Raw genomic sequence first — 16484 nt, forward strand, 5'->3', positions numbered from 1 at the left:
GAAGAGGGCCCAACAATACTCCTGAAGAATTTCCAAGACAAATGTTGCCTTGCATTTGCAGAAGCACTCAAAACAGGTTACTCTGTTCTGAACTTGGAGACAACTCTGGTGATACATGGAAAAATGATGGTTTGAATGAATTTAAGTAAACTGCTTAAATAAAAAAAAATGTCAAAATTTTGATGTGTGGCCTATCATATTGTTTAGTATATACGTAAACTTTTGTGAATATTTGCCGAAGACTGTTAAAGTGTATTCACAGAACATAAACATACACATATTGTGTGGTATTTTGTATTTATGTATTAAAAGTAAAATAACCAAATAACAAATATCTCGCCCACCAAATTTATCTAACAACCTATGTTAATTTCCAAATCAATTATCTAAGAGAAGCTGCTATCAAGAAATTTCATTATAGAAAAATATCTCATCTCTATAGAACATCTTAATGTTAAATCATTGTACAAAAACTCTGAATTAAATCAACCTGGCTCTTACAGCTCAAAACCTGTAGGCCATTTCAACCAACTTATTGTTATATCAGTTTAAAGGCATAAAACACAAAATTCTGATTGATCACATTTTCAAATACCATTTACCTTCACCCACAAAAAAACTAATTATCTTCATATGAAAGTAAATTTTATTTACATATTTCATGAAACAGCTCAAAAACTTATCACTGACATATAACTGCAATGAACAAGGTAAAAAAACACTCAGTAATTTTCTTTATCTTTAGCACAATATAGCAAATTTTAGTTATTCAATTCTAAAAATATATATGGGCAGAAATGACATGGCATTAATCAACATATGATCTGATCAACACAGACCTAATTTTTTTTTTTTTGAATGATGCATTGTGCATCATTTTACCGCAGCAGTGATGAAATTGGGAAATATAGCTATAGGACAAAACAGACACTCATGCACTACCATGATGATGAAGCGCTAATCTGAACGTGTCATGCTCAACATAGAAACTATCACCAACAGGCTTGAGTACAAATGTCTGATTGAAGGTATGCGGGGGATCATCATCTGTCTGTAATGAAAATACCATGAATTACTTTCTTAAATTACAGCTCTCTATTATTCATTTTGGATTTCACAAAAAAAGAACAGAAGAAAAATGTTGATAGCTATTATAAACCAAATCATAAAAAATGTATTTTTATGTTGCAAAGGTTTACGAGATCTAACCATCAACTTCAAATAATTTTTCCACAGATTTCTCTAAAACTAAAGACTAGTATCCATGATAAAATACATAACGAGAACTAGACAATTTTTGACTATATATTACACTTTTGATGAAATTATATATTTTTTATATAAGTTATTATACAAATACAATGCCACAACATGCAAAATGCCCAACGAGGTGGCTGAGAAAAAGATGCCCATAACAAATATGGATGTCATATATTTCAAAAATACAGCAACCCAATTAAAAACACTATCACAAAAATTATAAACAATATATGCACATGATACAATGTCCATAAAGAATATTATGGTTGTCTTATTCTAAGTATGGATAGCTTCTCAATTTACGCCAACACGCTTATTGTATTTCTTTTTATGATTATAATATAGGATATTATACTATAATAAGATAATTTGAAATTATACAACTTTAATTACAACTTTGTCTAAAAAATTACAGACATTACTTACTTTAGAAAAACTAAAAGAACATAATTATATTTTAACAAAAAAATGAAAGAGAAAAAATTCTCAGTAACAGGAAAACCTATACATAAATTTTATAGATTTGTTAAGTTTTTTTTTTTAATGAAAACGCTAGATTTTTTTTACTGTCATAACTTATTCTAGTACTGCCACCAAAACCTAAATAATTACAATCAAATTCTATCTTTAAAAAACTGATATTAAATAGAACTGATTTATGTTCACAACTTAAAACTGGTAAAATTTTGTATGAAATTTCGTGGTATTTGAATGACTTCAAATGAAATATATAAACAGAAGTTTTAAATCAAAGAAAAATCAGTTTCCCCTTTTCCTATATCCAGTAAATTTTTAAATACCTTTTTATAAAAGGGTGTCATTGTTTTGTAATAAAAATTAAGGATGCTTCAAAGCCATTTTCTCTAGTGTAAATATTTAATACAAGTAAACCCCCACCCCATAAGTTTTACTACTATAGCACCTCTCCCTAGGTAACGACATAGAACATTACTGCATAATTACCCAGGTATTGATTGGGAGAACCTTTCAGCTAGAGAACAATATAGAAGAGACTTGGTATGGAGAGAGTTGATGCTCGATAATTTTTTGTATCAGCATGTATCAGAAGCCATTAGGGTTACTGGTATTTTGGATTTAGTTCTCACTAGTTCTGGGGATCTTGTTGAACATGTTTTAGTGGAGGACGAGTTTTCTACCAATGATCATAGTGCCGTTAGTTTTCTCTAACTTTTCTTTGGGTAAGATTGATAACAAAAGAATGGTTCCTTGTTTTCGGAGAACTAATTTTGATGTTTTCAGAGAAAGGTTAGCTGGAGTTTTCAAAGACAGATTGGAATCAGTCAGGGTGGTAAGTCAATGGGAAGAATTTAGTATGAAGCTGTCTTCTGTTCTGTACGTCATACCCTTTGTTCGTAAAAAGTGTGTTTGTACATCGTGTCCCATATGGTTCGCAGATAATGTGTGTAATCTTTATCTTGAAAAGAGAAGAGCATTCAGAAAGTATAAAAGTGGAGAGGTGACCTGTCATTGTTTACTGATAAAAGGGTGTAGAAGATAGTGAAAAGGAAGTTTAATCTAGTTTGGCAGATATGGCACTGACCCAAAATCATTTTTCAGGTATGTCAATAATGAATGTAAGAGGACAGTTGCCCCCCCCCCCTCTCGATAGGAGGATCTAGAGTAGAGAGCAATGTAGACATGTTTAGTGCTTTCAATGACTTTTTTGCGTCAGTATTTAATAGAAATAACGATATTGAATGTACAGGTGTTGCCTGAGGTAATAAAATCCTCAATGATATTCAAGCGGAAAACGTGGAGGTCTAAATCTTCTAAAAAAATGTATGTGCAAGCAAAGCACCAGGACCAGATGATATCTATTCTAGGGTCCAGTCACACAGATTTACAAGAGTAGCGTTGCCGAGGCTATCGTTCCAAGGGATTGGAAGCTCGCTAATGTGGTTCAAATATTTAAAAAGGGTAGTGGAGAAGCAATGTGCAAATATCGCTTAGTGAGTTTGACGAGCTCCCTCTAGAAAATTTTGGAAATTATTATCAAAAGGCAATTGGCAAAGTTGATAGACGAGAATAATTTGTTATCCGATATTCAGCATGGGTTCAGGAAAGGTAAGTCATGTGTAACTAATTTCTTTTGCTTCTATGATCATGTGACTAAGGCTTTGGGTAAAGGCAAAAATGTAGATGTTGTTTACTTTGATTTCCAGAAGGTATTCAATTGAGTCCAACATGGTAAACTCTTGAAGCGTTTTCATGAGATTGGAGGCAACTTGCTGATACGGGTAGAATCCTGGTTAAGAGAAGTCTCAAAGGGTTATGGTGAACAGGGAATTCTCTGATCAGACAGGTGTCACAAGTGGAGTTCCTCAAGGAAGTGCCCTTGGCCCCATACTTTTTATCGATAAACTTGATCAGGGTACCTATGGAATTGTCAGCAAATTCAAAGATGACGTGCAGCTAATGGGGGTAGTCAAGAATCAAAGTGATAGGGAGTTCCAGACAAACTTAAACAGGATTGGAGCATGACATTTAGTGTTGACAAGTGCATGGTAGCTCATTTTGATTCGAACAACCCATGTTTCTCTAACGAGTTGAATGATGTCACTATTGCAGATACAACTAAGGTCACCGATTTAGGAGTTCTCATTGACGAGCAGCTTGGGTTTTCTGAGCATTGTTCAGCTGTGGTCAAAAAAGTAAATAAAATGCTCGGTTTCATTTTCAAGGTGGTCTCTTCGTTTTGTTCTCCCAAAGTTATTCTTCTGCTTTTCCGAGCATTAGTTCGTCCTCGTCTGGAATATGCTGTAAGGTTTTGGAGACCATACCTACAGAGGGACAAAGACTTGGTTGAAGGGGTGCAGAGAAGAGCTATGCATATACAAAATAAATGTTGCATGCGTTACAAAAAAACCCTTTTTTGTTTAATAAAATATGGATTGTTACAATGCAACATGGAAATAAGAAACCTAACAGTAACCTGTCAATAATGGCCACATTTTTACATTTCTGTTAGTGATCCCCTGTTGGAGGTTTTCATTGCATTTTGATACAAAATACTAAGTTACAAAAAAATAATGGTAAAAATGTAGATTTATCAAGTGTATGTTCAACATTATTGAAAAAACTCATCAATAAAATTACCTTCAGTTGTCCCAACACACAAACAAGGATTCCTCCATCGAACATTGGCTGGGAATCAATTGCAGTGATTATATGAGCTATTTTTGCGAACGTTAAACTCTAAAAGAAAAAGAAAATAACTTATAAAGCAGAGTTTAAACATAAAAGCATTTAATGTGTGAAAATACAGTGAAAATTCTATATAATGTCACCAAAGCAGAATATACCAAAAATTATGATGTTGCAGAACAATTATGATTCTGCCAAGCAATCTTGGGAAGAACTGTAAAAAAAAGGAAAAATAACTTCTGTGCAAAAAATACTATTATTCCAGAACATTTTCAATCAGCCGAGGGCACCTTGCAGAACATTGTGAAACATTCCACTTTAGAGAATCATGATACCCTCTATAATATTACTTTTTGGTCCCAATACTTTTCGTAGTGTTAATGCAGCAGTTCCCAACCGGTGCTCCCCGGAGCCCTTGGGGCTCCTTGTGCACTCTCCAGGGGCTCCGGGGAAGCTTGAGGAAAATTTAAAAAAACAGTAAAATTTAAAAAAACAATTATAAATATTTTTAAATAGTAAAAATAAATCACTAATTTTGGTGAATAATTGAAAAATTGTCCTACGGGGCTCCCCCATAGTATTTTTCTACTTGTAAGGGCTCCGCGAGCCAAAAAGGTTGAGAACCGCAGTGTTAGGCCTAATGTGTTTTACCTATAATGATATAGTTCTTTCATAATATGTTTCTCCGGTCCCTTGAGTATAGTTATAGGCCTTTCACTGCATATAATTTACAATAATATTTAGTAGTTTCAATTTTTATCATTGAAGATTCTTTTGATTGAGCACATTGATATACAATCATTAATTTGCCCAATATTCATATCAAAAATTAAATAAACTTGTATACATAAAAATTGTTTTAAAAATTTTTCAAAGATAACACAAATATGTTTGGAAGTAAAATCTGCCACAGCATCTCACACACACAAACAAGATAGACACAAGTAGTAGAAATGTAAAATTCTTAAGAATATTCTCTGGAAAGACTATTATAAATAACTTGAGAATATTCTTATTCTTGATGAGAGTATTTTCCTGATACATATATATATATATAATATCCTTGAAAATATTCTCTGGAAGGAGTACTTTTCCAGAGAATATTCTTATCGTAAAATAATAATTATTCTAAAGCTATAAATAATAGCCCTTCCACAGAATATTCGAGAATATTCTATTATTATATTCTCCTCGATGAGAATATTCTTCAGTTATTTATAATAGTATTCCTGCCAGAGATTATTCTCAAGAATATTTGTATAACATGCACTTATAATAAATAATCTCTACAAATAACTTATAGAATAATTATTATTTTATAAGAATATTCTCTGGCAATTTATAATGGTCCTTTGAGAGAATATTCCCAAGAATATTCTCTGTCCCCCATCTCTCTTCCTGCGAAGAAGACAGGGAATATTGAAGTTTGTAGCCCACAATATTAAAGTTCAAAAGCAAGAAAATTAAACCAAAATGGCTGAATTGCATAACTTGCAAAGAAATGTGAATGATACAGAATTTAAGTGTATGTACATTGAAGAAAACAACGTTCTGTATCTTAGAATGAAGGTGATTGTATAAGAATAGCTTCCTTTGTCAATCAACTTTTGCGCTTTGCTTTGAACTTATTTCTGAAAATTTATCTAATTTCAAAATAATTTTAAGGTTTTAATCTAAAGGTTTCTAAAATCTTTATAACCAAACATTTAAAACCAATTTTTTTCATCATGACCTTGAGAATATTCTCAGAATATCCTCGAACTAAAAAGTTGTCATTGGGGGTGATTATACCAAAAATTGTTTTGTTGTAAATGTTTCAGGCAATGAAAACTGATTTATATTTCATAATAAACAAAAAATTAGTAAAAAAAATTTAAATTATTTAAAAGAAAAATATTCTCGATTATTCTCCAATTTTTACATCCAGAATATTCTCACCTCACATCTCTAACAAGTAGAAATGTTTACAACTGTTAAGATCACTACTGATTGAGCCGAACTTAGTATGCCTATGAATACTACAGGTAGTTCATTTGCTCTGATATGAATAGGGTCAGGTGGGGTAAAATGGTCATACTGAACCCCCAAAGCAGAATGTGCCAAAATGTGCGACATACGTCGCAGAACAATCTGGAAGAATTTTAAGAATAGTGTAGAAAAACGCTATTATGTATATGCGAATTTTTACCGCAGAACATTTGCAGTCAGCTGAGGGCTCATTGCAGAACATCGCAAAACATTCTGCTTTGGGGTACTGAACATAAAATGGCATAACTTCAGAATTTCAATTGATATTGCTACCAAATTTCTGTTTTAACATTAACTTGCAAGTAGCAAAGTTTTTCACTTAAAATTTTATGCCAAGCAACATTTTAGTGGCAATAAACAGTTTTTTTATTGTTCAGGCTCCATTCTTTGAGTACACAAATAACTTCTCTCTAACATTTTAGTTGCTCAAACTTTTTATAGATTGGATGTGCAGGGCACTCAGGTGTCTCAAGAACATTATTTCATCCACTGGTAAGTTGTAATCATTATATTTCATATTTTATAGTAATTTAAACAATGTGGGGTAAAGTAGTCATAGCATTACGCTTAACTAAGACTTAGTTGTTAGGAGCTATTTTGCCTAACATATAAATGAACTTTTAAGAATTATTTTACTTAATTTACTTTTTATAGTTAATTTTTTTTCTTTTCCAGAGCAAACGTGCGCTTGGAAAATAGGTGTTTGAACCTATATGTGAAAAGAATATACAACAGTACTCTGACATCCTCCTAGTATTGCTAGCTGTTGGAAACAGCATTAGAGTATCATGTGAGCTGAAGATTCCATATCACTCTTAAAGATGGATCATTAACAAGTCAAGAAAATAAAAGATTGTAGAAGAAAATCATGGTTGACATGCAAAGGAAACTGAGAGCAAGTGATTTCAAGCCTTCAATACCAATGTGAACAACCCCCCCCCCCCTTTGTAGATGTTGAACTTTCACAATTCACGACCAAGTAAAATAAAGATACAGAATCAACTTCATGAATGGCTGACTTGAACTTAGAAGGTGAAGAAGTGTCAAGGTTAGCTAATATTAGTATTGTGTCTGATGAAAGACTTGAAATGAGCCATATACTGACTACGTTGCCCTTGTTAATCTCAGCTGTAAACAAAAGGGTAAGACAGAACTTAAAGGCAAAATGAAAACATGTTCAGGATGGCACAGGAGAAACCTTAATTAAGGAAATAGTTGAACTTTGACTGCCACAAAATAGAAATATACAAAAATTCCATAAAAAATTTCCTGAAGATCTGAGGCACATCTATAACTATTCAAACTTTATGAAAGATGTCAGAAGGATGCGAGTGGGTTGCTGGTTTATTATGAGGAGAACAAAAACCAATGATGCAAATTATCAAACAAGTGATTAATAAGGATTTATTATCTGTTGAGTATCTTGAAAAAGCCTAAACAATGAATTTTTATACCTTTCCAGAAAATGAGGACATAAATGAAATAAGGGATCAGTTGTATTTGAAGATCTTAATGAAGCCAAGTTTTAACCATAGAGTACATTGAAAGTTAGAAATTTAAAAGTAGAAAATGATTGTTTTATAAATGTGTTACATAAAATTTCAAATGCCCACTGATTATTTTCTTAAAATTTCATTATTATTTGGTATCACCATTTTACCCCATGGGGTAAAGTGGTCATAAAAGTGGTCTAAAAAGGTGCTGAGAAAAAAACTGCTACACTCAAAAAATATTTTTTAAAAATGTGCTAATCTTCTAAGAATGTAATGTAAAATATCAGCCAAAAGATATCCTATTTTTGAAAAATTCATATGGTTATACCTCTTCAAAGATGAAAACACCTTTTTACGACCATTTCACCCCACCTGACCCTAGTATAGATAGTTCATTTGCTGATATGAATAGTATAGGTAGTTTTCATTTGCTCTGATATGAACACGTGAATTTGAAAAGAGTTACACAACAAAATAAAATATGCTGGAGATGAAACAAATATGCTTGATTTTGACTATATTTCAGGTGTGTTCATTAATTACAAGTTTATTCGAAATCATAAATTTGAAAATGATTTCATTGCAAATTTATAACTATAAATTCGCAAATTATAAACTATGATATATACAAGTAAGGTCTATACGAGTCCTTTATATATAAAAAAGTATCTACATATATTTTTATAAAAGCAGCGATGATAACTGGTTTTGAATAAACCTCATTTAGGCTACTGACCGTGTTTAGAATTTAAATTGTTAATATAAATTTTTGAAATGGTTTTAACACTTTCTCAAACAGTAAACTTTTATTTTAAAGAAACAGTATAGGAGAAATATTTTAAAAAAGTGGGTTTCACTAATTACCAAAATTCTCTATAAGTAAAGGTGCCCCCCTCCCTTGTGAAAAATTATATTGAGAATTAAAACTAAGTTGTGTTAATTTATGTTATAGTTATGACCTCTGTAAGTAGATTTTAAATATGATAGCTGGTTGATTGAATAGTGGTTTTTTTTTTAAATCTTCATGGAGTTTCTATATAATAACAGTCAGATAAGAACCTGTTTTAATGGATAAACAAATGGCTTAACTCAGTGTTTCCCAAAATGGGCAATATCACCCCCTGGTGGAAGATGGGATGGTCCAGGGGGACGATAGAAGCTACAGATTTAACATAGAACCCTATGGGTTGCTTGAGTTGAGGGCTATAAAAGAATAAAATTTCTGATGAAAGGGGCAATGGAACAAAAAGTTTGGGAAACTATGGCTTAACTGAACACTTATATTGTCTCAATTTTGAATATTATAACACAATGCAAGTAGATACTAAATTTTTACTTGAATTTGCAAAACACAAGTGAGAAGCTTGTTCAATGTTGAAATTTACATGTAAAAAAACTACTTACATTTTATATAATTTTATATGACTATATACATAGGTAATAGTCTATACTTCATTTTATGACCAAATAGTAAATTAAATCATCTTGGCCTCTGGACTAGACATATAGGCCTAAAGGGTGCATAGCGAACAGCTGGTCACAATTTACTGGCGAACCGCTGATCCTAGAGCCATACTTCCAATTAAAGGAAGTATCAAAATAACGTGTGGACCTCATTTATATTGCAAGGGGCTTCGTAGTTATTAAAATAAATTTTATTTTAATAACTATGAAACCCCTTGCAATATGAATGACGTATCTGAGGTTGTAACAATAGTTGGGAACCCTTGGGGAATTTGCCAAACCTGCCTCTATCTCTTAAATTTGAAATATGTTTACATAGTTGTAATTGTATAATTTTTAATAGAATTTGCTATGTTTTCTTACCTTTTATAACCGTGCATGGTTGATTTAATTAGTCTGTAATATTTTCATTGCTCATAGTCCGGAAAAATGTGCGATCCTGATCACATCGCCATTTTAAATTATTGTTGTTGCCATTTTTATTTCGTAAAAGTTCTTATAAAAAAATCTATTGTCATTTATTTATGTAAATTAGATGTTGTATTTTCCTATTGGTTGTGCTCTGATGCATATTTTTCTGAGATGGTCGGTCCCAGGAGTTGGATCGTTCCATACTTCCTTTATAGGCATAAACACCCGGAGTCACGTCACATTAGCTCGCATTCATCCTCGCTTTCAACTCAGAATACATCAATTAAGGTGAAGGTAGCCGCCTTTGGGCGAGTCATCCGAAGTATGAAATAGTTCGTCTCACTGGTGCTTACACATCGCTGGCTGGTTCTGGATCCATCATGCCTCCCCTCTAGTCAATCGTTGTCGTCCCGGTTCCTGTCATCGTTCATCCGTTTGTCGCATGGTTCCGCATCGATCATTGCTTCCGATCGTCACCTCGGCCGTTGAGTTTGCAGCTCTTGCCGCCACGTGAGGCTTCGTCTCAGATCGTGACCTTCCGCCAAGGTCAATGATGTCACGGCTCGTGTGACTCGAGAAAGATCGTCAAACTCCTGTAGTTGGATTAGATTGATGAGACAACAGACTTGCATTGGGAACTGTTATGAATTTGAGAAATAATCTTGTGATAATTCTGTTAATTGTTAACCTACTTAATTGTTGAAAGTATTAATAAATTTACTTGTGTTAAAAATCTAGAAATTCTTTTGAAATCATTTGTCTCTCTCTTATTGTGTATCGATTGCACAGATTTCGCCAGATCAGAATCCTGGGTAATTATGCTGGGTTGTCGCAAGGTCCACTCGTCCTTTGGATACTTTTTCTAATTGGAAGTATATGGATTGGATCAACGGTTCAGCAGTAAATTGTGGTGCCAGCTGTATGAATAATGCTCAGAATAACTGGTTAAGTAAACAAATTATCAAAATCGAAATTGTGTTCAAGGTGTCAACGGAATCTATTTACAGGGCTCCCACTCAAAACATTTTAAAAAGTAGAGCTAAAAATAAGACAGGTGGGTGCCCCCTTAGATAACTACAGCATAAAAATAAATTCGTTGAGAGATTTTTTATTATCTCAAAAAAAAACTCTTCATACCACTATTTCAGTATCCTATAAGATTGGTATTCAAGCCAAAGCAAAATGACAGATATGGCTTGGTAATAAAAACCATTTTTAGCCAAACAGGTGTACTAGCAACCACAGATAATTTCTTTTCCATCTCTCCTCACAATATACAATATATTACATTCTTTTTTTAGAGTCTACCACGGTCCAGTTTGTCAACTCTCTGACGATGCACAGCAAATTATGAAGGTATCTAAGTTTTTAAATAATGACGCTATTTTACAGACCACTTTCAAAAGCACAGTGCAAAATATGTAAATTGCAGGGTCCAATGTAAATAAGTCGAAGCGAACTGAGTGGTTTTACTGCGTTGTCCATCCTTTTTTAAAAGATGAGACTGTCAAAAACTTGAATTGAAAATCAATGTTTTTCGTCCTGTATAGGCCTAGGTCGTGCACCTTAACTATAAAGTCAGCATTTCTATCTGGCTATCGAAAGGATCACGAGTGATCTTCAAGGCAATTATTTCATCATTCACAAATCTCATCCATGAAAAAATATAGCCCCCAACTTTAGCGAACAAGAATTATGGAAGTTTTCACCTGGATACAAAAATCTGTTCAAATTTAAATATAAAAGGGATTTTTCATTCATAAAAGTAAAATTGTAAGCGTTTCTCATTAAAGGAAATAAAATTGTAGGGATATTTCTCCAGGCCACAACTGAAGGGAGGGGTGGGAGCAGGTGAGCAAATTTCACTCTTTAACCTTTCTTTCAACACAAGGGGGATCCAAATTGCGTGCTTGCCCCGGTTGACCAAGCATCCAGTTGCGGTCCTAATATTTTCGTTAATGGAAGTAAAATTGTAGGGATTTTCATTTTCTAAAAGTAAAATTGTAGGGATTTTTCCCCTTTGCAAAAATGTGACATTGTGCAAGCCATTGTAGATTAGCGCCACATCACCAATCATCACCAGCCAGTAGGTAAAATTACCTACGGTAAAATCACATCGGGCCCGTAACGGAACACGCGGTCAAAATAGATACGTCATCTCAACTATTTGAGATGCCAAAAGGCTTCCGACGAAATTGATGCTAGCTGTTTGGCAAAAATTTTGTCTCCCCACCCAAAAATAAAATATTTTTGTGAATTGACACAATGGAGGCAATTTATGTTATGCTTGTGACGCTATTTCCCGTCATTAAAAACAAAAGCAACAATTTTTTTTCTGGATAAGTTTGAGAATAATTTTATTTCCCCAAAAGTAGGGATTTTTTTCAATCATAGTAGAAACTCAGGAGATACAAGAACTTTTCGGGAGTCCGGGAGATAGAGTAGAAATTTGGGAGTCTCCTGGAAAATTAGGGAGAGTTGGCAGCTATGAAAAAAAATTAAACATTCTTTGAGAAATTATTTCATCAATAAAACAAAAATTCACATAAAACTAAAACTGATGATTAGGCAGCAACATTTCTATTATGCCTATAGGGTGTGTGGTATCTATATATGTAATTTTTGCCATGAAAAATTCAGTCTATGAAAGCTGTAAGGACTCAACCAGATTATCCAATCACATGGCTATGTGGTTATAAATTTGTGATTATCAAGTTACAATAATCTTTTTCAGTATAATAACAATCATGCTAGACAAAAATTATAATCAAGTCAGTCATGAAGTGTTAAAAAAAGAATATAGAAAAGGCTACTCAAGTTTCAATAAAACATAGGGAAAATAACAGTTAAGAATATACTTCAATCAAATGATGACTCCAATGCACAAATGTTATAATACACAAAGCAATGTATTCAAAACTTCAAAATGACTCATAGGAGACTATAAGCATAAATATATTACCTGAATTTTCTCCATTATCTTCGTTTTGCCAAATATCTGTTGCCCTTCGAATGTCATAAGAGATTTTTCATCCTTTTAAAAATAAATAAAATGTTACTGAAATTGAAAAATACTTCTTAACAATATAATAGGACACCTCACCATATAAATACATCAAGATCCATCTACACCACTAGCATTCTGGTTATTCAGGGATCAAGACAAAATTCACCTGGCTTTTTCTTTTGCCCATGAGCAAACTGGTTGCAATCGCATTGCCCTAATCATTGTCACCTGTTAGCTCATTCACATTGTATGGGAACTCAACAAATTGTTCAAGAACTCGCAGCAAGCGCGGTGTAAATACATCTTAGATACAAAAATGATTTTTTTTAATGCACTAGCATAAAAAATTTTAATTTCATGGGTGGTTGAAAAATTGAGGAAAATACGATTTGAATTAATAACATCAATTTTCAATTACATTGGTTATTTTCTATATACATATGCACCAGGGCCATCTTAAGGGCATCATGGGCCCCCGTGCCAAGTGATTCTTCTGATGCCCTACCTGGGCAATTTTCGAAAATTTCATCCGGATCTTGTTTTTGTGAGGCCTCCAGGCCGTGCCCGGGTGGGCCCATGCGTTAAGACGGCACTGATATGCACTAGTTGGAGATCGATAACTAATGACTAATTCTAAAAAGCCAACTTATTTAGTTTCTTGTTTCTGTTCCCAATTTTTTCTGTTGAATAGACCATACCTAGTCACTTGAAAATTCCAGTCAAAGAAAAATTCCAATCATCTATCAGAAATATCCCGGCATAAAATCCACTATAAAATGATTTTAATAAATAAGAAACAAGATAGTTAGAATACTTTATCAGAATTAAATACACATAGCTGCAAAACTGGATTCCGAGGTTGTTATGTGCTTATGTACATTATTTTTGACGAGAAGTTACCAAGAGAGAAACAGAGTCCGGCTTTCGGACTCTTTCTTACCAGAGAGAAATAGTTAAAGAGCTAATACTATAGCTGTTGACATGTAAAAATGAGGAAACCAAACGACAAAACAAAAAAAAAAACATTCTTAGGCCGGTATTACACTGTAAAAGTTTGATAAATTTTTTTATAAAACTTGAAAAATGAAACAAATAAGCACATCTGTTACATTCGAGCGAACTTAACTGATCTGCCTATTGGTTGCATTTTTCAAGTTTTATAAACAAACTTTTATCAATGTTTTACAAAACTTGGAAAAAACTAATAAGCCTTATTGGTTATTACATTCGCGAATGTATATGATGAGATACATTTATTGGTTTCATTTTTGAAGTTTTATAAAAGAACTTTTCTAACACTTTTATACTGTAATGCCAGCCTTAGATTACATAAGGGATTAAAATTAAATCATTCTAGACTAAATAAAGGAATCAAGATTAAAAATATAACATCCTAGACCAGGTACAGGATTAAAAATAATAAAAACAGACTCTTTTGAATAATACAACCATTCCCCCGATATATACATATTCTCTGAAATATAAATATAAACCCAGACTCTCGTATTAAATAATACAACTCGGGACCACAAAAGCTCTCTGGGTTCAATAAAAACCTGATTATAGGATTAAAATTATAATGGATAGTTATGCAAAAAAAAAAGTTCTTATAGAGAGAACAACACATCCTAATATTTTACAACTACACTAAACACAGGTTGCATGATAAAATCTAGTAAAAAAGAACAGAACAGCCTCACCTAACAACAATGGAGAAGGGTACACCACAGCTACTTGTGTTAAAACAGAACTAAGACATGGAAAGCCAGTTCAAATGAGCCATGGGAAAAAAAGAGAGTCAAGGTTAATGCCCCCTAGTATACTTGACGACAAAGAAAAATCTGTTTGAAAACTCCAGTTATAGAAGGAGTATTCAAACTATAACAACGTCAAAAAGAGATTATACAATAGTTGTTCCACACATAAAACCGCAAATTCCCAATATACCATAAAGCAGAATATTTTACATTGTTCTACAACAAGCCCTCGGTTGACGGGAAATGTTCAGCAATAGAAATTATGATATAATAGTGTTTTCTACACCTTCTTAAAATCCTTCCAGATTGTTCTGCGATGTACATCACAGATTATGACATATTCTGCTTTGGGGCCAATATGCAGTATATTGCTGTTTGGCGTCAAATTTTTTTAATCAACAGGTGAATTTTGCTAGGGTTAGATGCAAGACAGAACCCATTATGACGGTCTTGGAGACTTATCGCGAGGAAAAAGTCGCCAAAGTCGTGGCGGACCATACTGCATCTGTTCCGGTAGGATAATCAAGGTCATACTACATACAGTGTGGAACCTTCCATAACACACCTGTTAACGGACACATTTTAACCCTCCATCAGTTGAGATGTGTCAGAAAAAAAAGTTTTATATTACAAATTTAATATTGCACCTGACTGAGGGTCGATTACATCAATAAACCTCAATGTATTTTACTATCAGTAAGAGGAAACTCCTCGTTAATGGGCAAAATCTTTAGTCTCACGGATGCCAATAATTGAGAGGTTCTACTGTACACAAAAAATCTCTCTCACTGAGGTAATATACTATTCCATGTTTTAAACTCAGTATTAATGTTTCAAAAACTTGTTGCATGGGACAGAAACCATTTTGCAACTGCTTATTCTATACCCCAGAGCAATGAAAAGCATATAAGTATCATAAAGCACTATATCACGGAAGTATTGGCTACATGTTCTAGAGTATAGGTAGATAAGTTATATGAGGAAGAGAAACAAGAGAGGGAAACCATGGAAACTGTATACACATAGGAAGACTAGGTCAGGTAAGGCGTGTTCCACATCAACAAACGTAAATTCGATAAACTAAGCACAAGAACAACTTATAGGAAATATTTCACTCGTTTTTTGAACATTCTTACGTTGTAGAAATTAGCTAAGCTCCCACGTTGAGCTGCATCATCGAAAAACGCATAGTACTGATGTACGAATGTCTTGCCAATAGTATCATACTGAGGATTCAAAGTCATGACTAGACTCTAATATCTAAAGTCTTTTTAAAAATACAAACAGCGACAAGAAACACCGACACACAAAACTTTATAACTTTCAAATGATAAAAAAACACACAAACGCTTTTATCGAACGCCGCACAATTCGGTCGGTAGTTTATTGCTTGTTGCCAAAGCATTTTGTGTAATATATATAAATATTTGACCTGCTGACCATATATTATCGAGAAGGAAAACGGTCATACAACCAGATACAGCCAATCGTCGAGTGGTAAGCTGGTAAGAGCAGATTAAATCGAGCTGACCATATTTTTTCGAGGAAAAATAGAAAAACGGGTGCACTATGAGGTTTTTTGGATCACGTGATATTTTGAGGGACATACAAGATAACCAATATGGCGACTTCCTGTGCGATTCATGAAAGAAACATAGAAATGAATCGTTTTTCTTCTTTTTAATGGGAGCTAGAAATTTTGAATTTTTTTTAACTTCAAGTTATCATTAAGAAGACACCAACGAATAAGGCCTTATTCGTCGTTGATGTCATCTTAATATTCATGGACAAAGTTGATCAACTCTTCTATGTTCAAGTTATCAATCTGCCTGTTTTTCCTACAAAAAATTCTTGATTAAAGCTGCGGTTCTTCGATGTAATTTATATGGGCCCATAATC

The 16484-nt window shown here is 33.3% G+C and overlaps 1 protein-coding gene across 1 annotated transcript; it reads right to left on the reverse strand.

Annotated features, from left to right (window-relative positions):
- Positions 1-634: 634 nt before the first annotated feature.
- Ntf-2 (nuclear transport factor-2) lies at positions 635-15977 on the reverse strand. The gene is made up of 4 exons (XM_089239129.1): positions 15722-15977; positions 12784-12855; positions 4378-4476; positions 635-1051 (listed from the first exon to the last, which is right to left on the reverse strand). The coding sequence occupies exons 1-4, from the start codon at positions 15827-15829 to the stop codon at positions 932-934; spliced, it is 399 nt and encodes a 132-aa protein (XP_089095255.1). The 5' UTR covers positions 15830-15977; the 3' UTR covers positions 635-931.
- Positions 15978-16484: the final 507 nt, after the last annotated feature.

Source organism: Pholcus phalangioides, unplaced genomic scaffold (assembly GCF_987345545.1).
Source record: "Pholcus phalangioides strain wild (caught in Gottingen) unplaced genomic scaffold, Ppha-v1.0 ptg000011l_1, whole genome shotgun sequence".
In the NCBI taxonomy this organism is placed as follows: Eukaryota; Metazoa; Arthropoda; class Arachnida; order Araneae; family Pholcidae; genus Pholcus; species Pholcus phalangioides.

What these genes read in the sequence shown, in the direction of transcription:
- Ntf-2 (XM_089239129.1), bottom strand. Translation starts at nt 15,829, where the DNA reads ATGACTTTGAATCCTCAGTATGATACTATTGGCAAGACATTCGTACAT. An exon ending in GCTTAGCTAATTTCTACAAC is followed by an intron (nt 12,856 to 15,721) that starts GTAAGAATGTTC and finishes TATTTTTAAAAG; the next exon opens with GATGAAAAATCTCTTATGAC. An exon ending in GTGTGTTGGGACAACTGAAG is followed by an intron (nt 1,052 to 4,377) that starts GTAATTTTATTG and finishes TTTTCATTACAG; the next exon opens with ACAGATGATGATCCCCCGCA.